General features: G+C 45.6%; 1 protein-coding gene across 1 annotated transcript in view; it reads right to left on the bottom strand.

Moving 5' to 3' along the window:
- The window catches only part of DOCK1 (dedicator of cytokinesis 1), a 527,459-nt gene that overhangs the window by 35,243 nt on the left and 465,316 nt on the right, over positions 1-26,900 (bottom strand). The window contains exons 39-43 of the mRNA XM_089898353.1: positions 14,665-14,754; positions 13,693-13,797; positions 4,010-4,151; positions 3,797-3,875; positions 1,955-2,039 (exon numbers count right to left, since the gene is read on the bottom strand). Of these exons, the coding sequence (XP_089754479.1) occupies positions 1,955-2,039; positions 3,797-3,875; positions 4,010-4,151; positions 13,693-13,797; positions 14,665-14,754 (501 nt within the window). The remainder of the gene's footprint in view (positions 1-1,954; positions 2,040-3,796; positions 3,876-4,009; positions 4,152-13,692; positions 13,798-14,664; positions 14,755-26,900) is intronic.

Here is a 26,900-nt window from a genome sequence, read left to right as displayed (position 1 = left end):
ACCCTGTCTCTGGCTCCCTCCTCCTTGCCGGCTCTGGGTTTCAGAACTTCATGCGTGGCCAGGTTTGGAGGCACCAAGCTGCTCTGAGCTCCCGGGCTGGCCTGGCAGGGCAGCTTTCCCAGCACCCAGGCCCTGGGAGCCAGGCTCCCTGCAGCAGGCCCCAGCCTGGCCTCCCATTACCACCAAACCCCCTGCGCTTATCTGAAAGCCTGGGGCTTTGTCAAGCACGTGAAGGACTAAATCGCGTGGCTTCTGAAAGCCTCATCTGTGTGTGAGAACCTAACGGGGCCATTAGGGGATTTCTGGGCCATTTAGAAAGAGCCCAGCCTCTAAGGCTTAGCGCAGCTCCGGAGTTCAGGAGCCATGGTTATTCTTAGCTCTGCCTCGAATGGCTGCGCAACTGTCGGCAATTTGCTCGACCTCCTTGTGTCTCTTCCTACACCGTATAAGAACGTACATTGCCGCGAGACGTGAGAGGCCTGAGGGAAATTCAAGAACCGCCCATACATCCTGCAGCCAGGGTGCTACAGAAATGACAGAGTTATTGCTGTGATGACCAGAACAGAGACGGCTCAGAAAGCCCAGCCCTGGTGTGGGTGTCTTAGGTGGGGCCTTGCCTCTCTCACCATTGCAGACGGTGCCACAGTGAAACGAGTCACCAAACAGGTTCAGGATGCCCCACTAACCAAGAAATAGGGTTTTGGTTTTGAAAGAGCCAGTGATGAAACTGGGGACAGCCTTAGAATTTCCCAACTCCAAGATCCTAGTTGACACACAGGAAACTGGGCTCGGGAAGGGAAGGGAAGGGCCTTTCAGGGGCTGTGACTGGAGACTCACAGGCATCACCGTGGGGATCAAAAGATTACAGGAAACAGGGCTTCAAAGGGAGGGTGGGTGGAAGGCAACTTTGCTGAAAGTGCTCTGAGCTTCTTCCCTTTGGGTCAGCAGCATGGTGCTAATTCAACTTTGACCCCCTGCACCCCCAGATACCTGCAGACAAGGTCCCCGCCAGGGGTCCTTGGGGCTAACGCCACCTTGAGATATGGGCCTATCTAGGGATTTCCAGAGGAGGTTTTTCAGGGCAGGAGGAGAGAGAAACGTTAACGTTAAAAATAAATAAATAAATAAAACTATGCTTTCAACATACAGTTTTGAGGGCATTAGCCCCCTGTGGCCCCCTTTGCCTGGTAAAGCAATAAAGCTATTCTTTTCTACTTCAAAAAAATTAATTAATTAAAAAATAAAAACGCTATGCTTTATTTCATGCCTTTGCAAAATGGAATCCATTAAAGCAGTTGTATGTACAGATTTTAAAAGGTTGCAAGAATCTGTGTTAACGTTTCTATGACTCTAATGCAGTGTCTTCAACAAGATGTTTAGCAATGTGTGGAAACACGTGATTCGTTGTCACAACCGGGGAGGCTCTAGCTGGCACCTAGTGGGTAGAGGTCCGGGATGCTTCTCAACATCCAGGAGGCCTGTTATTCAGCTGTGCCTGCGGGGACCCTGTTCCGGCGTATTGTGCCACAGTGAAGTTCAGGTGTGGGCACTGGGTAGTGAGCCCAGCTCACCTCCTGACTGCTTGTCCCCTGCAGAGAGCCATGTAAGCACTCGGCACCTCCGAGAGCTTATTTATAACTGAGACACCAGCACCTGCTCCAGGACCCAGGGCACAGAGGAAGACTCAGATACACGCAGGAGGGAAGCAAGTGTGCTCCGAGCACGGAAACGCTCCAAAGCACTAGTTACCTTCTTACAGTATCACAAGCACCTTAGTGATACTATCTGTGAAATGGTCGTCATTTCACTAAATTTGAATGGGTAATATGCTAGGATCTCTGCACATAACACACAAAGGCATTCAATCCTGCACTGTGGGAGCCTTCGAGAACACACTTTTCCATGCACAGTTTTGTTAGTCATGGCATGAGTTTGGGGGTGGTTTTTTTTTTACCGCAAATTCGTTGTCTGGGTTTTTCTCTCCCTTGCGGATCGGACGAGAATATTCAAATCGCTGGACCTCGTTTACTCTGTAAAAACTGTACAGAGATAGAGAAATCATTAGACATTTAACCAGAAAAGCAGCCGATTTTCTTTTAGACACAGGATCCGGTCTCCCTATAGGTCAGTGCATCCCTTAAAACATCTCCAGCCTTGACCTGGAGCGACAGCTGGGCTTTCTTTCCCCGCCAGCCTCAGAAGAGAGACGTTGGCAGGTGGAAAAATTACCTTGAATTTTTGCCTCTTCTCTGTCCCTGACAATGCTCAAGGGAGAAGAGATGCGGAGTAAGAGCGAAACCAGCAAAAACAGAAAAGGTGAAGCAAAGGAGAGGGGGAAAGGCCTTCATTCTCCATTTATGCGTTTACTATTTAAAATTTGAATTCATAGTTCAACAATTAATTAAATAATTTAATCTAATAAGTTATTAAAAATGTAAAAGTATGTCTTATTTTTTAAAAGGTCTTGTATACTTTAATTGCAGATCTGCAAAAGGCAGACTTGGCAACCACCAAGGGTGGCATACATAAGATGGAGACTGTATCTTCTTCCCCTGGGGAGGGGGTGGGTTTCACGCACATCCCAGAGGCAGGCTGGGAGGCTCACTTACCCCCCTGCGCTGAAACGCAGGTGGGCACCCCACATCAAAGGGAAATATCTGAGCATACACTAGAGTTCACTAGTGTTTAATGCCTCTCTGAGAAAAAAATGTTGCAAAACTTAAAGCCTAAGCCTTATGAAAGCGATCATCCGTCAATAAACCAGTCCTGGTTTATTTCCCATGTTTGCTGATGAAAGGTTAAAGAAATGGTAGTGAATTTTGTAGAAGAACCCAATCCACCAAACTTCAGGATATAAAATAAGCAGATCCTGAGCATTATTAGGCCATCAAAGAGGTTAATTGTTTTTCACCAGTACATGGATCAAATAGAAAATTCTTCATATCTAAGAGACATCTAGTGTAGGTGTTTCTACACCACTGCTAAGTCAGGGGCAATTCAATGTAGATGCAGAAAATCTCACTCAAATTTGGACAGTTGGCCTGTGAGTTTTAAAATCCACCTCCAGGGGCTTCCCTGGTGGCGCAGTGGTTGAGAGTCCACCTGCCGATGCAGGGGACACGGGTTCGTGCCCCGGTCTGGGAAGATCCCACATGCCGTGGAGCGGCTGGGCCCGTGAGCCATGGCTGCTGAGCCTGCGCGTCTGGAGCCTGTGCTCCGCAACGGGAGAGGCCACAACAGTGAGAGGCCCGCATACTGCAAAAAAAAAAAAAAAAAAAAAAAAAAATTCTACCTCCAAATCCCATATTATGTAATCACCCTGTTGTACAGGTGAAGGCTTCTTCTCATCCCCCACCTGGTTCTGCATCACGAGCACATGTCTGAATCCCTATTCCTGGCTTCTGGGATCCAAATGCTCAGGCCACACCACAGGCACACAGACAGATCTGTGGGGTGTGGGGCAGGGCCTGAGCCCTGGAGAAAAGGTCTACAGGGGGTCTCTCACCTGGTGGCTCAAATGGAGCCCAGAGTACCCCTTTCTCCCCCTGACTTTCCCTGTCTCCCAATCACGGGTATAAGGAACAGCCTTGCACCCTCCCGGCCACACGTGTTCACATCTTCCTTCCCCCTTCTTTGATGCTGAACATGACTAATTTCCCTTGCTTTTTGAAGTAAACAGAAAGAGCATCTGAAAAGTTAATCAAAGGCTGACATCCACCCTCTGAGACGTGAAATTGTGAAGAAGCGATCTGTGTACGCCTCTCACCACCCTCATGTTGGGTAAGGAAAATGTTACCTTACAATCTGCTCTGACACGGGCCTGTGAAACTTAGGGGGCAAATCGAGTTTGGGCTTTACTGTGAAGCATTGAATATCTGAAGGTCAAGGGGGTTAAGGGTCATAAGGCAGCATGGTCATTAGCCAGGAGCAAGGTCCCACGTACACCCAACCATCCAAACAAACGACATCGCCATCATTTTATATCCGACATGGCTGTCTGAAAGGATACATTGGCCAGCAGAGTTTTTAATATCGTCGCCTGGTGGAGATGTTGTCTTCATTTTCTCAGCATTTGGAAACTGAGTTAATAGCCGAGCTTCAAAATCTTCCCGGCGTTCATACTCCTTCCCACGGTAAATGAAAACTTTCCCCTGGAAACAATGACATTCATTAAATAACACCCCAGGGGAAGGGCCAGGAAAAGTTCACACATAAAAGCATTGGTCTTCAAGATGGGCTTGACAGTTTTTTTTTTAAATGTCACTGAATTGAAGAACAGCTTGTTATTGTGGTGATCTTACTAATCAAGAACACAGGAACAGAAGCCAGGCAAGTTAATACTGTTTAAGAAGCACTAAAGATGATGTTACTGAAAGTACATTTCAGTCTTAACAGTAGCAATCAATTTATAAAACCATGAGAAACCAAGTGAGTGACTGAAGCCCACACACTAGTGGGCATGAAATGGTCAGACAGGGTAAAGGCACCAAGGCAAGTGGAGGAGAATGGTGTCCATATCATCTCCCCCCGCACCCCAGGTAGGCCCTAATTAAGTAGTTTCCATCCTACCAGAAAGAATTCAAGGGAGAGATCGCCTCATCCACCAGAGGGCAGACAGCAGAAGCAAGAAGAACTACCATCCTGCAGCCTGTGGAACAAAAACCACATTCACAGAAAGATAGACAAGATGAAAAGGCAGAGGGCTATGTGCCAGATGAAGGAACAAGATAAAACCCCAGAAAAACAACTAAACGAAGTGGAGATAGGCAACCTTCCAGAAAAAGAATTCAGAATAATGATAGTGAAGATGATCCAGGACCTGGGAAAAAGAATGGAGGCAAAGATTGAGAAGATGCAAGAACTGTTTAACAAAGACCTAGAAGAATTACAAACGAGATGAACAATACAATAACTGAAATGAAAAATACACGAGAAGGAATCAATAGCAGAATAACTGAGGCAGAAGAACGGATAAGTGACCTGGAAGACAGAATGGTGGAATTCACTGCTGCGGAACAGAATAAAGAAAAAAGAATGAAAAGAAATGAAGACAGCCTAAGAGACCTCTGGGACAACATTAAACACAACAACATTCACATCATAGGGGTCCCAGAAGGAGAAGAGAGAGAGAAAGGACCCGAGAAAATATCTGAAGAGATGATAGTTGAAAACTTCCCTAACACGGGAAAGGAAATAGCCACCCAAGTCCAGGAAGCGCAGAGAGTCCCATACAGGATAAACCCAAGGAGAAACATGCCAAGACACACAGTAATCAAATTGGCAAAAATTAAAGACAAAGAAAAATTATTGAAAGCAGCAAGGGAAAAATGACAATTAACATACAAGGGAACTCCCAAAAGGTTAACAGCTGATTTCTCAGCAGAAACTCTACAAGCCAGAAGGGAATGGCATGATATACTTAAAGTGATGAAAGGGAAGAACCCACAACCAATATTACTCTTACCTGGCAAGGATCTCCTTCAGATTCGATGGAGAAATCGAAAGCTTTACAGACAAGCAAAAGCTAAGAGAATTCAGCACCACTAAACCAGCTCTACAACAAATGCTAAAGGAACTTCTCTAAGTGGGAAACACAAGAGAAGAACCTACAAAAACAAACCCAAAACAATTAAGAAAATGGTAACAGGAACATACATATTGATAATTACCTTAAACGTGAATGGATTAAATGCTCCAACCAAAAGACACAGGCTTGCTGAATGGATACAAAAACAAGACCCATATATACGCTGTCTACAAGAGACCCAATTCAGACCTAGGGATATATACAGGCTGAAAGTGAGGGGATGGAAAAAGATATTCCATGCAAATGGAAATCAAAAGAAAGCTGGAGTATTAATACTCATATCAGATAAAACAGACTTTAAAATAAAGAATGTTACAAGAGACAAGGAAGGACACTATGTAATGATCAAGGCATCAATCCAAGAAGAAGATACAGCAATTATATACGCACCCAACACAGTAGCACCTCAATACATAAGGCAACTGCTAGCAGCTCTAAAAGAGGAAATCGACAGTAACACAATAATAGGGGGGACTTTAACACCCCACTTACACCAATGGACAGATCATCCAAACAGAAAATTAATAAGGAAACACAAACTTTAAATGACACAACAGACCAGATAGATTTAATTGATATTTATAGGACATTCCATCCAAAAACAGCAGACTACACTTTCTTCTCAAGTGCGCATGGAACATTCTCCAGGATAGATCACATCTTGGGTCACAAATCAAGCCTCAGTAAATTTAAGAAAATTGAAATCATATCAAGCATCTTTTCTGACCACAACACTATGAGATTAGAAATCAATTACAGGGGAAAAAACGTAAAAAACACAAACACATGGAGGCTAAACAATACATTACTAAATAACCAAGAGATCACTGAAGAAATCAAAGAGGAAATCAAAAACTACCTAGAGACAAACGACAGTGAAAACACGACGATCCAAAACCTATGGGATGCGCAAAAGCATTTCTAATAGGGAAGTTTATAGCTATACAAGTCTACCTCAAGAAACAAGAAAAACCTCAAATAACAATCTAACCTTACACCTAAAGGAACTAGAGAAAGAAGGACAAACAAAACCCAAAGTTAGCAAAACAAATATCGTATATTAATGCACGTATGTGGAACCTAGAAAAATGGTACAGATGAACCGGTATGCAGGGCAGAAGGAAATAAATCATCAAGATCAGCACAGAAATAAATGAAATAGAAGCAAAGAAAACAGTAGCAAAGATCAATAAAACAAAAAGCTGGTTCTTTGAGAAGATAAACAAAATTGATAAACGATTAGTCAGACTCAAGAAAAAGAGGGAGAGGACTCAAATCAATAAAATTAGAAATGGAAATGGAGAAGTTACAACAGACACCACAGAAATACAAAGCATCCTAAGAGACTACTACAAGCAACTCTATGTCAATAAAATGGACAACCTGGAAGAAATGGACAAATTCTTAGAAAGGTATTACCTTCCAAGACTGAACCAGGAAGAAACAGAAAATATGAACAGACCAATCACAAGTCATGAATTTGAAACTGTGATTAAAAACCTTCCAACAAACAAAAGTCCAGGACCAGATGGCTTTACAGGTAAATTCTATCAAACATTTAGAGAAGAACTAACACCCATCCTTCTCAAACTCTTCCAAAATATTGCAGAGAAAACTCCCAAACTCATTCTATGAGGCCACCATCACCCTAACACCAAAACCAGACAAAGATACCACACAAAAAGAAAATTACAGACCAATATCACTGATGAATATAGATGCAAAAATCCTCAACAAAACGCTAGCAAACAGAATCCAACAACACATTAAAAGGATCATACACCATGATCAAATGGGATTTATCCCAGGGATGCAACGTTTCTTCAATATACGCAATCAATCATTGTGATACACCATATTAACAAACTGAAGAATAAAAACCATATGATCACGTCAATAGATGCAGAAAAAGCTTTTGACAAAATTCAGCACCCATTTATGATAAAAACTCTCCAGAAAGTGGGCATAGAGAGAACCTACCTCAACATAATAAAGGCCATATACGACAAACCCACAGCAAACATCATTCTCAATGCTGAAAAACTGAAAGCATTTCCTCTAAGATCAGGAATAAGACAAGGATGTCCACTCTCACCACTATTATTCAACATAGTTTTGGAAGTCCTAGCCACAGCAATCAGAGAAGAAAAAGAAATAAAAGGAATCCAAATAGGAAAAGAAGAAGTAAAACTGTCACTGTTTGCAGACGACATGATACTATACATAGAGAATCCTAAAGATGCCACCAGAAAACTACTAGAGCTTATCAATGAATCTGGTAAAGTTGCAGGATACAAAATTAATGCATAGAAATCTCTTGCATTCCTATACACTAATGATGAAAAATCTGAAAGAAAAATTAAGGAAACACTCCCATTTACCACTGCAACAAAAAGAAGAAAATACCTAGGAATAAACCTACCTAGGGAGACTAAAGACCTGTATGCAAAAAATGATAAGACACTGATGAAAGAAATTAAAGATGATGCCAACAGATGGAGAGATATACCATGTTCTTGGATTGGAAGTATCAATATTGTGAAAATGACTATACTACCCAAAGCGATCTACAGATACAATGCAACCCCTATCAAATGACCAATGGCATTTTTTACAGAACTAGAACAAAAAATCTTAAAATTTGTATGCAGACACAAAAGACCCAGAATAGTCAAGGCAGTCTTGAGCGAAAAAAGTGGAGCTGGAGGAATCAGACTCCCTGACTTCAGACTATACTACAAAGCTACAGTAATTAAGACAGTATGGTACTGGCACAAAAACAGAAATATAGATCAATGGAACAAGATAGAAAGCCCAGAGATAAACCCACACACCTATGGTCAACTAATCTATGACAAAGGAGGGAAGGATATACAATGGAGAAAAGACAGTCTCTTCAATAAGTGGTGCTGGGAAAACTGGACAGCTTCATGTAAAAAAATGAAATTAGAACACTCCCTAACAGCATACACAAAAATAAACTGAAAATGAATTAGAGACCTAAATGCAAGACCGGACACTATAAAACTCTTAGAGGAAAACATAGGAAGAACACTCTGACATATATCACAGCAAGACCTTTTTTGATCGGGCTTCCCTGGTGGTGCAGTGGTTGAGAGTCTGCCTGCCGATGCAGGGGACATGGGTTCGTGCCCCGGTCCAGGAAGATCCCACATGCCGCGGAGCGGCTGGGCCCGTGAGCCACGGCCGCTGAGCCTGCGCATCCGGAGCCTGTGCTCCACAATGGGAGAGGTCACAACAGTGAGAGGCCCGTGTATTGCAAAGAAAAGAAAAGAAAAGAAAAGAAAAAAAGACCTTTTTTGATCCACCTCCTAGAGTAATGGATATAAAAACAAAAATAAACAAATGACACCTAAGGAAACTTCAATGCTTTTGCACAGCAAAGGAAACCATAAACAAGACCAAAAGACAACCCTCATAATGGGAGAAAATATTTGCAAATGAATCAACAGACAAAGGATTAATCTCCAAAATATATAAACAGCTCAATATTAGAAAAACAAACAACCCAATCCAAAAATGGGCAGAAGACCTAAATAGACATTTCTCCAAAGAAGACGTACAGATGGCCAAGAGGCACATGAAAAGCTGCTCAGCATCACTAATTATTAGAGAAATGCAAATCAAAACTACAATGAGGTATCACCTCACACCAGTTAGAATGGGCATCATCAGAAAATCTACAAACAACAAATGCTGGAGAGGGTATGGAGAAAAGCGAACCCTCTTGCAGTGTTGGTGGGAACGTAAATTGATACAGCCACTATGGAGAACAGTATGGAGGCTCCTTAAAAAACTAAAAATAGAACTGCCATACAACCCAGCAATCCCACTACTGGGCATATACCCAGAGAAAACCATAATTCAAAAAGACACATGCACCCCAATGTTCATTGCAGCACTATTTACGATAGGCAGGTCATGGAAGCAACCTAAATGCCCATCAACAGACAAATGGATAAAGAAGATGTGTACATATATACAATGGAATATTACTCAGCCATAAAAAGGAACGAAATTGGGTCATTTTTAGAGACGTGGATGGCTCCAGAGACTGTCATACAGAGTGAAGTAAGCCAGAAAGAGTAAAACAAATATCGTATATTAATGCATGTATGTGGAACCTAGAAAAATGGTACAGATGAACCGGTATGCAGGGCAGAAAGTGAGACACAGATGTAGAGAACAAACGTATGGACACCAAGGGGGGATAGTGGCGGGGGTGGTGGTGGTGGGATGAATAGGGAGATGGGGATTGACATATATACACTAATATGTATAAAATGGATAACTAATAAGAACCTGCTGTATAAAAAAATAAAATTAAAATTAAAAAAAAAAAAAGAATTCAAGAGAGCCTGAGATTAAGGTGGGGCCTCAGAGCCTGAGCACGACTTTCCAAGCTGGCTCCTATGGGTCACAGCCAAGAGATGAGCAGAACCAGAGGGAAGAGGGTCCAGACCAAAGCAGAGGCACCCAAGGCTCTGGGCCTCCCCTGGTGCTGAGAGGGTGGAGGTGGTGGCTGGACTCCCCTCCTGGAACGTTTGCAGTTGTCGTGTGCACAACGAGCCATCAACGGATGACAGGGTAGAGCATGCAGAGTGTTCCTCCTAAAGGCTGGAGTCTGTCCCTCTCAAATGCCACTTCTGTCACCTCCACAAAGTCTGGAGAGTGCACCTGGGGGTTGTTTTGGGTGGCTGGGCTGGGCGACCTCGAGGGAGCATGATACGTAGGTAAGCATTCCTCTCTACTCAGGCTGTCTCACTGAGACCTGTCTCGTGACTCTGTAAATATGTGTGTCAGGAACGTTCTGATTCCAAGAGGGCACTGGTCTCCATACCTTCAGAGATTCAGCAAGTGTGTTCTGAGTGGCAACTGAATCACAGAAAGGTGTCAGTGGGTAGTGTGGTTCTGCAGCTGGTTCTTGAAGCCCTCCACCTCCCCCCACCCATCTTCTTGCCCCATCTTAGGGCTGTCTCAACATCAATGAAAACTGCCACAAGGTTTTCCTTGTTGCGATGAGCAGAACCCACAGAACCCGAGAAACAGGAGGCTGGGGGCTCGTGCTTCTCCTCCTTGGACTTGGTTGCTGTTTCATCAGGGACCCTGGGCAAGAGGGTCCAGGCCAGCCGGTCATGAGTTAGGGGCAGCCCTGTTATCTGCCCTGACCCTGGACGGATGCCAGAGTGCAAGAGGGGGAGAGGGGGGGAGAAAGGGGAAGAGAAGATACACAAACAGATGCATCCTAGAGCCTCAGCTCAAAGCCAAATTAAAATCTGTCTAATTAATGAATTTTCACAAAATCAGAGCCCCTGTGGCATTCCATTTATCCCCTTCCCTAGTCCAAAGTTATTCTGAGTTCTTGTAAATCACTAAAGAAGGAAGAATTTAAAATGTTTTTTTCACTTTGTGCTTAGGTATGTCTTAAAGTACCCATTACAGGAGAAAAATGTGCTCTTTCTTTAAAAAAACAATCTGAAGCAGAAACCAAAGTACTATGTAGTCTTAATTAGAAATACAAATATAAATACACAGTACGGGCACCTGCAGGGCTATAAAAAGCCAAACATTTCAGAAATTCAGGGTGATTTAATGTATAACAGGCTACTGCGAAACTAGCATGCATTTATTATGCTCTACCCTAGAAGGAAGACATAATACTAAAAATGTATATAAAGGCTTTAATAGAAAAACACTAGTGAGTTATAGATGAACACACTAATAACATTTTCTAGAAATGTCAATTACTTTGCATTTTGAAGTGGTCCTTTCAAGCCTGAAAACAGGAGGGAAACGTACAAGTAGTCAAAGATATTTATTCCTTGTAAGAATCATAAATATTCATACAAATGCAAAAAAGCCCAATGCGATCAATGCTTAAAGCAAAACAAAGCAGAGGGGGCAGCGAGTCAGTTCTCAGAGGCTGTGCTCCCAGCGCTGAATGAAGTACACAAACATCCCACCCACTTTCTTGTAACTGCTAATGTCATTGTCAGATGGAGCCCCGACAGGTAATCTGTAAAGCGTAATGAATGTATTGCTATAGCCCCACAGAATTATTCGGGGGTGGGGGTCAAGTCAGTTCCATATTAATCAAGCCCGTTAAACTCGTTATTCGTACTCTGCATTTTGTCCTTGTGATGGGCAGGTGACCCAGCACGGTCCCTGGAGCACGGATCTCATGTGACCTCCCAGGACAACCCTGGCATCAGTTGGCTTGGGGGCTGCAAAATGCTCACCCCGCCCTGCTGCCAGCTCAGGACACCAGGACAGAGCCGTAGAGGCCTTAAATTACAGCACCAGCCAAGGAGGGCCACACATACACTCTACATCCAGCACAGCACAGGTCAGCTGTGATTTAGGGCCTGTCCCTCCCTCTCAGTCTTTCTTAGAGACACACACACACGGAGGCATATGTACAGATTCACCTACATTAATTAAAGCCTTGAGCAACAGTAGGTGACTTCAACTCCAGGCTCATTATCCCCTTTGGATTGGTTTTTTGCTTAAAGTTAATTTCAAAATCCTCCCTAACCACTATCTTAGATGCCACAGCTGCACGATGAAGGTGTCGGTGTTAAGGAGAGACTGACCAGCAGTGACAGGGACAGGCCAGATGCCCCAGGCACCCAGCCAGGACCCTGCGTGAGCGTATCAACTAACAGGTCACACCTTCTGGAGCTGGTCAGCCCTGCGAGGGCCACTTGCTGAAGTTCCTATACAGAATGGCAGGTCCTCACCAAGTAAGTCCTCCCTGCTGGTGCCAGCGTGAAGGGACGTCTTATACTATCAGGGCCTCCTGTGGGATCAGAAACACCAGGGCCAAAGGAACACACCTCTGGGGCTACAGAAATCTCCCAACTGGATCTAACTGCCCCAGACAGGAGCGTCCTAGGCAGAGAGCTCCTGCTTCTCTAAAACCAGAAGGATCACGCATGGTCTCCCAGGATAAGAGAAAACCAGGGGACATTAAAAAAAAAGGTCATAAGAAATGACAGGAAATCACGGTCAATGGCATCCAAGAATGCGTTTTTGAGAAACTTTTAACAATTCTACTAGTAGGCTAGGCAGCATTCATTTACACAATTTCTGGCCTCACGATCATTGGGTGACTTGGCTGGTGATCACAGTATTTCTTCCATCATGTGTCAAAGAGCACATGCCTGTCTCAGAAATGGAGTATGATTCTGAGTTTCCAGCACTGGGAATCCATTTCCAGTTTCTCATATAATTAAAAATACTCATGTTCATCGCAGTGTTATTCATAATAGGCAAAACAGCCCAAAGTCTATCAAAGGATGGATGGATAAACAAAATGTGGTACATCAGTACGATGGAATATTACTCTTCCATAAAAAGGAATGAAGTTCTGATACACGCTACCACATGGATAAGCCTTGCAGACATGATGCTCAGGGAAGTGAGCCAGACAGAAAAGGACAAGTTTTGTATTATTCCACTTAAATGAGGTCCCTAGAACAGGCAAATTCTGAGACAGAAAGTAAAAGCGTGGTTGCCAGGGTCTGGGGAGGAGGGGAGAAGGGGGAATTATTGTTTAATGGGGTAAGAGTTCTAGTTCGGGAAGATGAAAAAGATCAGGAGATGGATGGTGGGAATAGTTGCACAACAAACTGAACAGACTTAATGCCATTGAATGATACACCTAAAGAGGGTAAATTTTATGTTTTGCATGTATATCTTACAGAATTTTTTTTTTCTTCTTGGCCAGGCCACGCGGCTTGTGGGATCCTAGCTCCCTGACTAGGGATTGAACCTGGGCCCCTGGCAGTGAAAGTGCGGAGTCCTCACCACTGGACCACCAGGGAAATCCCCCAACCATAATTTTAAAAATATAGATAAATCGCTGAACAGGAGTTCTATTTGGGAAAAATGAGATGGAAAGTTTACATGCAATCAAAAAATACGATCAGCCCCTCTCTGGCACCCTAAGTCAAGCACAGAGCTGTTAAAATAACACAAAGAGTCGGACTTCGGATGTAAAGTCCAAATTCTTCCTCGGAAAGGGAAGAAGCTCACTGCCCAGGGAGCAATCCTGACCCAATCAAAACAGAATCCAAAGTTACCCGAAGGAACGTGGGGAATCCTTGTCCGTAGTAACCGACGGCAAAATAGTCAGGCTTGGGTCTTATCACCTTGACGATGTTTTCATAAAATTGAGCCTGTTTTTTCTGAAAGGAAGAAAGGAAATGCATTTCAGGTTTGAATGGAGTAGTTGAACATCCATGCATCTGGATTCTTCCAGCTTTGGCAGTTCTAGCGGGTGAGACGGGGAGAAGGTGGGGGAGCGGTGCTGATGCAGGCATTGAATTTAATCTCACCACGAAGTTGACAGTACTCCTCACTCATCCTCCAACATTCAGCAGGGGAATTTGACCAAAAAGCCAAATTCAGCAACCAGTTGTGATTTATAGGTGTTTTAATAACCAAAGAGGTGCCAGAGAGATGGTTTTTCTTCTGATTAAATGTCTGATCTTTAGGATTTTTTAAAAAAAGGTATCAGTCAGATAATGGGATACATTTCAAGAGAATTTAAGAGGGCAGAATTCTCTTCCACATTCATGATACACATCACAACATCATAAGTCGATCTGCTGAATACAAAAATGATACAGCAGAGAAAGCAGTAGTTAGAAACCGATAGCTTCTGTGGCAGGAGAAAGGTCTGGGCTAGCCTCCATCCGTCCCCCTCTTGTGGACAGGCTCACAGTTTTAAACGAGTGGAGACTCCTGGAGACCTTTGGGCCATCAAGACCAACGTACACCTAGACTCAGCAGTTGTTCACATATAAATCGTTCAGAGGCGTCTTAGAGTTTGGTTACAAAAGCTCACTGGGGAAAAGAAGTGAATACTCGTGGGCCAGAAAAAGCTCACTGGGGAATAAAAAGTGAATACTCGTGGGCCAGAATCAACCAGCAAACAAATCAAGTGTCCTCCTGGACAAAATGAAGGAGAATCCCAACGTTCAAAGGAAAAGAAAAATTCCAGGAGAACAAGCTGAGATTGCCTGTTCATTTAAAGAGAAAAAAAGACCTACCAGCAATTCGCTAAGTTGTTCATAATCAAATATCTCGTTTTCATACTGTTCAGCCAGTTCCTTGCCCAGGGCGATGGCCTCTTCCCACATCTGTGAGGGAAAAGAAAGCAACAAGGGAAAGAGAAACTCAAACCTGAATCCTGTGGTCAAAGAGTAATATGCCGCAACACAACCGTTCATGATGAAACAAGCTGGAAATACACTCGCTTAATCTGAAAGCACTGGAAAAATACAGATATTTTCTAGAGGCTCATGACCTTTGGCTCGGGCATCAGTTGACCGAACTGGTCAGCTACTGGCTCATCAATCATGCTGGCCACTGCCCCCGGTCGGAGCAGTCGGCCGGCCAGTCCTGCCTCGCCTGCTGCTGGCCGCTGACGTCCATCTGTCGGAGCAGCCGTGGAGCTCAGAAAGGAAACCACAGGGCGAGGTTGAGAGGAGCGTTTGCGTAGAAATCACAGGCCTGAATTTGCTACTTTCCCAAATCATCCCATTTAATAAGCTCTATGTGTCAGTGGTCAGAAAGACAAGGATCTATTTCAAATCTAAATTAAGGCTTGCAAGAAGTTCATGTTACGTTTGCAGATACCGTCAGGATGTAAAATCTGCCATCGTTTCGAAAGGGAGAATTTTTTATGGTAATGGTTTAAAAGTGGGTTTCCCAATCAGGTAACATTTATTAAAATGCTGATAAACTTTTGACACATGTGGATTAATTTATTGATACATGTGGTAGGCCTGAATTTCCCTTGTTTTCCTTGGGAAAAATAAAATACAGTGGTTTACTTGAAAAGAACATGGAAAATATGGAGGAACTATCTCCTCCAGAAAGCTTTCCTGGGTGCCACCCACCCTCCTCCTCTGTGCTCCTACAAGGCCCAGGATTCCCCTACTAAAAAAACTTTGGGTAATGTACTGAAAGTGGAATGCTCCTTTGTCATTCCTCCTCAGGGACTATAAGCCCCTTGAGGGCAGGGCCTGAGCATTATCAAAACCTCTGGACCATATGGAGCCCAGGACCTGCTCAACAATGTTTCTCAAACAGAAATGAAGGTTATTCACTTAGAATCAGGAAAGTGTCACACCACCCCACATACTGGGTCCCCAGACATGAATCGCTCACTTCTCCACTGGAACCATCCCCACAAAGTGGTAGCACTGTTAGGGCAGTGACTGCAAGCTTATTCTACCTCCAGCGAGATGCCACCTGCATTGCCTTGTTAAAGTCCTTCGCCTTGTCAGGTGGGTATCTTTATTACACCTGGTTGGCAGATAAGGAAGTTGGGGATCAGACAGGTAAGTTACCTGCCCAAGGGCACACAGTGCGGTGTACTCGCCCCAGCTTGGTCTTTTTCTGAAGTTCTTGCTCTCGATGACTTAGCTGGAGGTGCTATAACAAAATCCCATACAACAGGTATTTCCTTCTCACAGTTCTGGAGGCTGGGAAGTCCAAGATCAAGGTGTAGGCAGATTCAGTTCTTGGTAAGCGTTCGCCTCCTGACTCATAGACAGGCACCTTCTTACTATGTGCTCACATGGCCTTAGGAGAGATCTTTCTCTTCCTCTTCTTATAAGGGCACTAATCCCATCATGGGGGGCCCCCACCCTAATCATGACCCAATATAAACATAATTACCTTCCCAAAGCCTCACTTCCAAATATCATCACATGGTGGTTAGAGTTTTAACATATGAATTTTGGAGGGATGCAAACATTGAGCCCATAACAATGACCATGTGCCAGCACTTCCAGCTGCCCTGCACCCCCTCCTCCTGGAATGGGTTTTAAAGGATGATAAGCTAGTCCCTAACTCCAGGCTCTCACTGAGAACACAGGGAGCCGGGTCCCATAACTGGCATACTCTTGGCACTGAACCCTCACCTGCCTGCCAGTCTTTGCCTTTTCTTAGTAGAACCACACTATCAAGGACCTTACTTATTACTGAATCACCCAATAGACTTAAAATGCTCTTTACACAGCTGCTACTTAAATAAACCATCTTCTATTTTTGATGAGAAAAAGCTATTCTGAAATTGCATCTTAATACTTTGAAAGTATTAAAAATAAGCCCAGAGTAGAAAAAGATTTCAGAGTTAGGACCAGCAGCCAGGGAAGAGAGAAAGTGGCTGAAATGCTCTTCCTAGAACCACACACTTCTCTTCCCAAGAAACCCTGTCTCCTTCATCCTGCTGAAGCTTTGCATCCTTTGAATATCTTCATCTGTTGCTCCAGCTAGCTCATGTCCTTTGGCAGAGCCTAAGCTCATATTTCTAGGAAGAGGGAGCTTCTCCACTTGGAATGTTTCTTTTAAGCTCCAGTGACCAATTCCTCCCTTAGTACATTTCCATTTCAAAGAAATCATTACCTTTAGTTGTAGTTCTCATTCACTTGATTGATTTTTCTTTAGTTTTCCGCAAGCTAATACACCACTCTCTTAGCTGCCTAGAATCTTAGGGCTTCTAATTCACTGCTTAATCTATTTTTATCCTAAATGACAGATGAGATGCTTTAAACTATCAAAAGTAATTGTTTTTAAAAGAAATATGTCTTGAATAAATATCTTATCCAACTCACCCAGAGGTTACACAGTTGTGTTCTTTATCAGATTTTCTATAAACATACATTCCCCTCTCCACCCCCCTCACCCCGGAATGTTTTAAAGGATTCTGCATTAAGGAGATTTTCATCTACTTTTAATTGGCTAGGGCTCTACAGAGTGTGGGTTGCTCATATTTCCCGTGTGAATACCTTGGAAAATATTTCCGTGCCAGAGAGAAAACAGATTCAATATGATCGAGATTTAGATTATCTCGGTGGAAGAATTGCTTTAGCCTGTGTGATTGAATGCCCTACCCTGGCTCCATCCTTAGACATGCAGTAGGCAGATGAGGTTACCACAGCCCCAAATGAAAAAGCACCCTAGCAACGCTCCACTTTACTTTCTGATTTGAAATCCTTAGTCCATCTTACAGCATCCTTGGCCTTGTTTGTTTACTTCCAACACAGAGCACACTCTTCCCACCTCCTCTTTTTATCAGATGATCTCAGCTACATTCTCTTGAGATGATCACCTTTTCTTTCTGAACCTTTCGCTTCCAGGAAGTCCCATTTCTGCAAGTGTCATGAACAGAAAACTTTTTTTTTCTGATGAACTTCCTTCGTTAGTTCCAAGACTGAAGTGGCTGCAGAGCACACATCAGCGATTGCTTTCCTACGGAGAACTGTGAGGTTGACGAGTGACCAGTTGGGTAGAATGACAACGTTGATCTAACAGGATTAGGGAGGCAGCGGATGAAAACCAAGATGGCAGCCTGGACAAACACCCTTTACAAATAATTCAGGCCAGTGATGACTCACCCGGATGTTGGTGTGCAACCGTGGTTTAACCCGCTAACTAGCTAAGTCCCTCACCAGTGAAGATGTTTTATGGGATGCTCTTATTGCAGTCATTCTAAAATTCATCTGGCTTTCCAGGCAGCTGTTGGGAAAAGAGTCATATTCAATCACCCTCTAAATTTCCAGTGCCCTGCATAGGAAATGGATGAAGAGCCAATGCTGTGGAAGATTCCAGAGCACTGTTTCAGGGCCCTCAGCACTGGAGGGGACCCATGTGGCCCAGAACTAGCCTTATGCCCTGGCCAGTGAGTGCTTCACTGCAGGAATGACGTGAGTGAGAATCTCTTTCCAGTCCCTTGATGATGACGGGCTGGATTCCCCAGGAAAGATGTATGTCATAAGTCTGGATGGCGACTCCAAGGGGTGTGGTCCAGCCGAGAGGAGACCCAGCCAGTCCCGGCGCTGCTGCAACCTCTTCTTACAGAATGGAGACTCCTTATGGGCACCTCCACTCTCTCTAGGCCTCCCCATCTCTCCCTGAGCCAAGCTGCATCCTGGGTCCTCCTGCGGTTCTCGGCTGATCTCCACTAATCTGAGCAAAGGCTGCACACTTTCTGAAGACATTCTGAGAGTGAGTCAGGCCCCGCTCTCCCAGGCCCTGCAATGGAGCATTTGCTCTGTGCTCTGCATCAAAGCTGCCCAACCGTGCAGTAACGACGCCACCCTCTCTCTGAGCGCACACATGACAGAGCCAGAGCCTGAGAAAGGGGGTCAGATGGGCTGGCTGCCCTCTGGTAGGGCAGGAAACCCAGTGGGATCTGGGACTTGGGCTGGACTTAGGAAGCCTTGCTGGAAAGGTTCTTACACCGACTCTGAAGACAAATCCTGCCTTGTGGTGCAGTCAGGTACTCAAGAATTACTGACCATTGAAATCACATTCCTTTTTTCCCCACAGCAATTCTTTATTAGTCCAAATGGAAAATGGTTTGCTCAGTTTTAATGCCCCGGGGGAAACATGGAGAAGGTATAACTTTTTTTTTCCCCCTAAAAAAAAGGATTTTTTTCCTTTTTCTTTAAGCCAGGGCATCTGTAGTTCTGCAAGCCCTTAGAAAGCCTAAACCAGACAGCAAAAGATACCGTTGCCTTTTTCTTGGTGGTTTGATTGGAAGGAGAAGGGACACATCCTGTCACTCATCCCCTCATTCTGTAGATAATTACTGGGCACCTGTGATGGGGGTGGGTTCAGGGAGAACAGAGAAGGAACAGGAAGTGTACACACAGCTCTTGAAGGAGGACTGGAGAAAGAAGAGAAACAGGCAGTAGCTGGCGAGGGGAGTCAGAACGAGAAAGAATTTTTTTAAGGATGGGAGAAATCATGGCATGGTTGTAGGCAAGTGTGTATTAGCCAGTGGAGAGGAAAACAGTGCTGCTTATCAGGGAGAGGGCGGACGGGCCAGAGTGATGTCGTGGATGGGGTGGGGGATCCCGGGCTGAGTGGGGGAGGCGTGGCCTTGGACATGTTCACGGAGGGCTGTCCCCGGGGCAGGAGGGACAGATGCAGACCCGTGGACGAGGGTGTGACGGGGTCAAAGCTGCACCACACAGCCTGGCTATCACTAGCTGGAAAATCAATTACTTTGAAAAAGAATTCACACGTGAGGGAATGGAGCCTAATCACTCGGAGCTGCTCGAACTGCCTGGAAGGAAGTAAAACCTCCCTGGACTGATCAGAAGTCACTTCCCTGCCAGCTTTGCAGCCACGTGAGGCTTGTTCTGCTCCCGGTGTCTGAGCCAGCCTGGTACCCGGCTCCTCTGGGCGTTCACACATCTGACACTGACCCCATTTGAGAGACACTGTGTGATCAGCTGACTTCAAGTCTCTGGAGCTGTCACCCGCCTCTCCTCATCCCCGCTGCCACCACCTTTCCCTGGGCCACCACAGGTCAGGCCTGGACCACTGCTCCAGCCCCCTCCACCCCCAGGGCTTCTGTCACCTTGGAGCCAAAATCACTCCCTGAAAAGAGGAAAATAAAGGCATCCTTGCCTATGTTCATAAAATCTCATTGGCTCTTGTGCCTTATGGGGTAAGTCAAATCTTCAGGAGACACACAAGGCCATGGACAGGCTGGCTCCCAAGTTCTCTGCATCTGTATCTCCCAGGACCCCTTCCTCGCCCTCCCCGAGAGACAGGCTTCTCGGCTTCTCCAGAGAAGTGAGATGTCTTCGGGAGCCCTGGTCTTGACCAGTGTGATTCCCAGTCTTTGGAATCCCTGCCCTCCCAGCCATCATCTGGCAAGCTTTGTCTCATTCTTCAAGACCCAGTTTACATGTCACCTTCTCAGGGACAAGGAAGTCTCCCCTTTCTCCTCAGAAGAGGGAATCATTCCCATACCTGTTAGATAGGTTGACTCAGCGCCTACCAGTGCAACAGACCAGAGGAGGGTTTTGGTATTTACCTGCTCACGCCTCGAGGTGGGCCTTTGCCCTCCCGCCCCCCTGCACCCCGTAATTCATGGGTGCAGGTGGCACCTGGCACCCAGGAGGCTGGGTGGTGGAAACACGTGTGAGGGGTCCTGCAGGGCGGGGTGTGGGGCAGCAGGGTTGTTAACGACTCTAAACCTTTTCTCATGCTCTGATAATAATTCGCTCTTTTTGGGGGGCGAATCATAATTAACACATGATCTCTGAGCACTGCAGCCAAATTCTCGCTAATTGAACAGATTCTGGCAAATGTCAGGATTTTTGAAAATTTTGGAAATGCTGAGAACAAACCAAGAAGAGGGTGATATGATGCTCGCACCTGTAATTCCTCTCAATGACAGCTGTGTTTTTAAAAGGAAACTCAGAGGATGAGAAAATGTCACCCCCAATACTTAGAAAAGAAATCCAACCATTTCATCAAAAGTGGAAACCTGCTTCCAAACCCCTATTTTTAGTTCGTGAGATGATGCAAGATGCCTCCTCTTTTGACTTGGGCACAAGGCAAAGTGCAATCTTCGTCAAGGCGAGGTTATTTTAAGGGAAAAGAAGACAGAGCTCCAGCTGAAAAGAATCCCAGAGCTTCAGACATCACATGGGCTGTCGGCTATGTGCCCCCTTTGCTGACGCTACCAGGCTGCTTCCTGGCTTTCGAGGAGGTTAATGCTGGTTAATACTGGCTCCCTCACTCTGACTACATTTTCCTGAGAGCAGGGCTTCTACTTTAGACACACCCTCCATAGAGAAGCCTGGTAATTTTCAGTGCAGTGCTTGAACTAAGGGCTTTACTGAAAATTACTAGGCCTCAACCAAACACAATAAGACAGACAATTCAGAGCATCTTCAGGACAGAATGCTCGACTGCCACGATAAAACCCGACAGCGGGCTTTCCGGAGATGCAAAAACAGGTGGTAAAAAAAGAAAGGAAAAGGAGCAAGAAGTAATTATTAGCCCAGGAAGGAAGAAGTGCAAAAGAATGAAAAGGGAAACAGATGGAAATGACGTTTTTTGGAGAGAAAGAAACAGATGAAAAGACCAAAAGCTGGGCTGAAAGACATTCAGAACCTTTTTAAACGGTGGAAAAGCAAAAATAAAAGAATGATTTTTGTGAAGGAGCAATACAGAAAGATAACAGAACATAATTCAAAAACCGGAGTGTCCAATATGAAGGAGAAGAAAATCCATTCAGCATTGCTGCTTTCAGAGTACAAAGGCAGACAGACTTTTAATACAGTCTGACCCCAGTTTCTGGCGGGCGCCCTGGGGTGTCCCCGCAGGTGCTGGCGTCCAAGGGATGGGGTGGGAACCTGCTCCTTTAAGGGCCTGCGCTCACGGTTTCCAGGACACAAATCTGCCTTGGGTTCTGTCGGGAGTCCAGGCAGGAAAAGCCGGCCCGGGTCTTGGGAGAATCTGTCTTTGTTCCATCCACAACTTCTGTAATGAAGGCAGGACGTAAGCCAAGTCAGCATCAGGCTTGGGAAACGAGCCTGCGGAAAAGGCACAGTCCCAAGAGCGGCACCTCTGGAATGAGGACAGGGGTCTGCCCCTGGGGCTGCCGGGCAGGAATGGGGGGCGGGGGGATGCCCTTCAGACGTTTCCGGGGCTCAGAGTCTGCGTCAGGAGGCCAGACCACACACGTGAGACAAATAAGCCCCATGTGGGCTTCCCTGGTGGCGCAGTGGTTGAGAGTCCGCCTGCCGATGCAGGGGACACGGGTTCGTGCCCCGGTCCAGGAAGATCCCACATGCCGCGGAGCGGCTGGGCCTGTGAGCCATGGCCGCTGAGCCTGCACGTCCGGAGCCTGTGCTCCGCAACGGGAGAGGCCGCAACAGTGAGAGGCCCGCGTACCGCAAAAAAAAAAAAAAAGCCCCATGTTAGGAACTCTGTGGAATGTCTGAGTGATGGTGGCCTTTTCCAGTATTTGCTCAAGCATTGGCCAGAATGTGCTTAATTCAATAAAAATGACACTGTTAACAGTGGGAGAGGCTGCACATGTCGGGGCGGGGGCAGGGGTACATGGGAACTCTCCATATCTGCTGCTCAATTTTGCTGTGAACCTAAAAACTGCTATTAAAAAATAGTCTACTTAAAAAAAGTGACTGAATACCCAGTCTGGGTGCAGCACAGGGCTCCCGAAGAGGGACAAACAGAAGTGTCAGACACAGCGTGCCCTGTCCCCAAGGAGCTCCAGTCAAAGCAGGACCTGGTGACCCAGGGGTGGACCCTGGCCCAGTTCCATTGCCATTACTGGGAGCTGCTTAGAAATGCAGAGCCTCAGGCCCCTCCCAAGACCTAGTGAATCAGAATCTGCATTTGTTTTCTTTGGACAAACCACGCAGCGCGTGGGATCTTAGCTCCCCGACCAGGGATCAAACCTGCGCCCCCGTAGTGAAGTGCAGAGTCTTAACCACTGGACCGCCAGGGAGGTTCCCAGAATCTGAATTTTAACAAGATCCCCAGGGGACTCAGGGGACCATTAAAGTGTGAGATACTCAAAGGAGGGGATACAGGATACATAGAAATAGCTCCTGGCCAGGGAAGGGAGAGCCCAGAGACAGGACTCTCTCTGCATGGGGGGCAGGAAAGGCTCCAAGGTGGAGACAGCAAGAAAACATGCGTAGGAGGTGGGAAGGAGTCACCACAAGAGACGGCAGGTGAGAAGGGGCCGTTCCCATCCGGGGGAGACCACAGAAGGTCCCGGGGCTGGGAATCAAAAAGCATGTTCAGAAAGAGGCAAGATGCTGTGGGTGACGAGAGGGTAGATACATGGGCAGAGCCCTGCTGTAAGGGGCCTCACCTGCCAGGTAGAAGCCTGGATCTGCCTGTAGAGGAGGTTGGGGGACCTTGAGGTTTGGGCATCCTTGGAGCGATCCAAGCTATGATACCATGGCCACTTTGTTAGAGCCCAGAATGGTGGCCCGGGGAGCAGATGGCAGGGGTGGATGTGGGCGATGCATCTTGGACTGGGAGTCCAGGGAGGCTGAGAGCTCATGAGGAAAACACGCCGGATGAGCTGACTTCTGCTCAGAGACCCACATTGTTCAGCAGTGTCCCAGGTAGAACCTGGCCAAGAAGGTGCAGACCTTAGAGCTAGTCGGTCGGTGACACTCATCCCTGAAGGCACTTGGACACACAAATCACAGTGAGAAAACGTGACTCATCCTTAAGAGTTTGGGAAACTAATAATAAGATTATAATAGACTTTGGTCAAAGCACAGAAGAAAACAACTCAGAGGCATAATTCTAAATTTTGAAAATAAAATACGTAAGTACCAGAAAACTCCATCTTGCTCCAACAAAGCTATGTTGCTTCTTCCTGATTTCTTATGGTTTATCTTCATAACTGCCTCTGTTTCTACTCTTTCCTTCCCTGCCTACCATGCCTTGTCTGTATTTCATTCAGAGGATCTTCTGTTCATAAAAGAGCCCCTCACATGCCCATCCCTCCAAATCCCCTAATGCTAAGAACAACCATACTCTGGACACTTATTTCAAATTACAGAAATGACGCTGGGTCACAAGAAAAAAAAATCCAATTTTGGTGCTTGTGATCATGCTTCCCCTTGTCATTCTGACATACATTCTAGTATCTCCTGGCTTTGGTTCCCATTTCCTAATTCTCTTAGATTTATTTCAGTTTTTCAAAATATTCATTTAGTGTAAGGAATATATCCCAACAAGCACGTAAGCAATGCCGCTGCCTGTGATGACTCCAAAGGACATGCAGTAAAGCTTCGATCTACCAGCAGCCTGTGGATGGATGTGCTGGCAGACACCATTCTCAACAAAAGCAAAGTCTTTGGCTCAGAGCAGCAGTGTCCAATGGAACCATCAGTCAAGATACATGAACAATTTTTCTAGTAGCCACATTTTAAAAAGTGGAATTAGGGACCTGGTGGCACGGTGGTTAAGAATCCGCCTGCCAATGCAGGGGACTCGGGTTCGATCCCTGGTCTGGGAGGATCCCACATACCGCGGAGCAACTAATAAGCCCGCGTGCCACAACTACTGAAGCCCACACACCTAGAGCCCGTGCTCCGCAACAAGAGAAGCCACCGCAATGAGAAGCCCGCGCACCGCAATGAAGAGTAGCCCCCGCTCGCAGCAACTAGAGAAAGCCCGCGCGCAGCAACGAAGACCCAACGCAGCCAAAAATAAATAAATTTATTAAAAAAAAGAAAAAAGCTTTAAAAATGAGCAAACTCTTAAAAAAAGTGGAATTAATTTTAGTAATATTTACTATACCTGAAGTATTCTTTCAAACGGAATCAATAACACAAAATTAATGAGATGTTTGACAGGCTGCCATAACAAAGTTCCAAAGATTGGACGCCTTAAACAAATTTATTTCCTTACAGTTCTGGAGGCGAGAAGTCAAGGCCGAGTTGTCAGAAGGATGCTTTCCTCTGAGGCCTCTCTCCTTGGCTTGTGAGACAAATCCCCACCCTGTGTCCTCACCTAGTCCTTGCTCAGTGTGTGTCTTTGTCCTAATCTCCTCTTCTTATATGGAGTTCAGTCATATTGGATCAGGCCCTACCTCCAAATAGTCACCTTCCGAGGTACTCGGATTAGGGCATCAACACATGAATTTCTGGTGGACACAATTCAGCTCATAACAACAGTCTCTTGTTCACGCGGAGCCTTAGAAATCCAGTTCTGTTGTGCACTGATGGTGCGTCTCAGTTTGGACTGGCCATGTTTCAGGTGCTCATGGCTGCATGGGTCCTGTGACTCTCGTAGCAGACAGCTCAGGTCGGAGCCCCCCATCACAGGAGGGCTGGCTCCCTGGGCACCTCTACCCAGAGGACCCCACAGTGAGCAGCCTTCCTTCAAATTCCCATGGGCTGAATCACTTGCCAACTATCACCCATTTCAAGATATTTTTTTCCCCAAAAATCGACAGATGAGTATAGATAAAGGAGATGTGGTATATAAACACAATGGAATAGCACGCAGCCAAAAAAAAGAATGAAATAATGCCATTTGCAGCAACATGGATGGACCTAGAGATTATCATACTAAGTGGAGTCAGCCAGACAGGGAAAGACAAACACCATGTGATATCACTTATGTGTGGAATCTATGAAAATGATACAAATCAACTTATTTACAAAACAGAAATAGACTCACAGACATAGAAAACAAATTTATGGTTACCAAAGGGGAAGGGGGGGGAATAAATTAGGAGTTTGGGATTAACGTGTACATACTACTATATATAAAATAGATAACCAACAAGGACCCGCTGTACAGCACAGGGAACTCTACTCAGTATCTTATAATAACCTATAATGGAAGAGAATCTGAAAAAGAACAGACATATACACACACACACACACATATATATATGTATATATAACTGAATCACTTTGCTGTACACCTGTAACTAATACAACACTGTAAATCAACTATATTTCAATTAAAGAAACCCAAAAAACAAAACTTCAGTCTGGGCACAGAGCACAGAAATGTGTGCATCTAGTCCTTCCCAAGGTCAAGTTCTGAATCTGCAGCAACGACCTCAGCCATTGTCTTATTCCAGAGAAGGCACGAAGGATGCTCTTTCCCAAATCACCGCATATACCCAACACCTGGCAGGTATAATAAGACCAGGTCTCAGTCTTGTTTCCTAAATGAATGTGATTCTAAATCTGGCATGAAGAAGCAAACTTTCCTTCTGCTGTGACCTCCTGCCGCCCCGACTCCCCACCTGCTGAGACTTCGGGCATCCTGGCCACAGGGAGCTGGAACCAGTTCTCAGGTGCAGCTGCCCCTGCACTGCCCAGCCCGGTCACGTCGTTCCCAACCCCTCCCTAACCCGAGGAAGAAATTCAACTACAGTGGAGCTGGCCCGGCACCAGGTTCTGGAGATAGCGCTATTCTCACATGTCCAGTTGTGGGAAGCTCTGCAATTGGGGGGTTAGAGGGAGTATTACCTTTTTAGGACACACATATACTTAGGTAATTTCCACGTGCTTTGAGAGCCCTAGGTTAGAACCCCGCCTCGCTTGTCCGATTCAACGTCCTGGTAGTTTACCTGGTTTACCTGGTAGATGTAGGCGCTACGTACATTGCCTTCCCTTCCAGGCACTTCCCCACCCACTGAAGCTCGTTGTGGCCGCGTGATCTCCTTTAGTCAATGACACGAGCACAAACGCATGTGTCATTTCTGGGCCGAGTGTGTAGGGGCTGGGCAGTGACTTGCTGTCCCTCTGAGGCTGCATTCCTTTGTGTTGGGACCTGCGCTCACCTGGGTCCCCAGCAGTGAGGATGGACCGGCAGCAGGAGTGAGAAATCAACCTGGGTTGTGTAGCACCACTGAGACGGTGAGAGGTCGGAACCCCAGCAGATTCCAGCCCGTCCCAGCTAATACAGAAGATGGATACTTACTTCCTTCTGTTAATTTTTCCCCAGGAAATTT

Source organism: Delphinapterus leucas, chromosome 16 (genome assembly GCF_059928025.1).
Source record: "Delphinapterus leucas isolate spDelLeu-1000000601 "Yukka" chromosome 16, BTC_Dleu_Yukka2, whole genome shotgun sequence".
Taxonomy (NCBI): domain Eukaryota; kingdom Metazoa; phylum Chordata; class Mammalia; order Artiodactyla; family Monodontidae; genus Delphinapterus; species Delphinapterus leucas.
The sequence above is the reverse complement of the archived record's forward strand: the minus strand, read 5'-3'. Positions and strand labels throughout refer to the sequence as shown.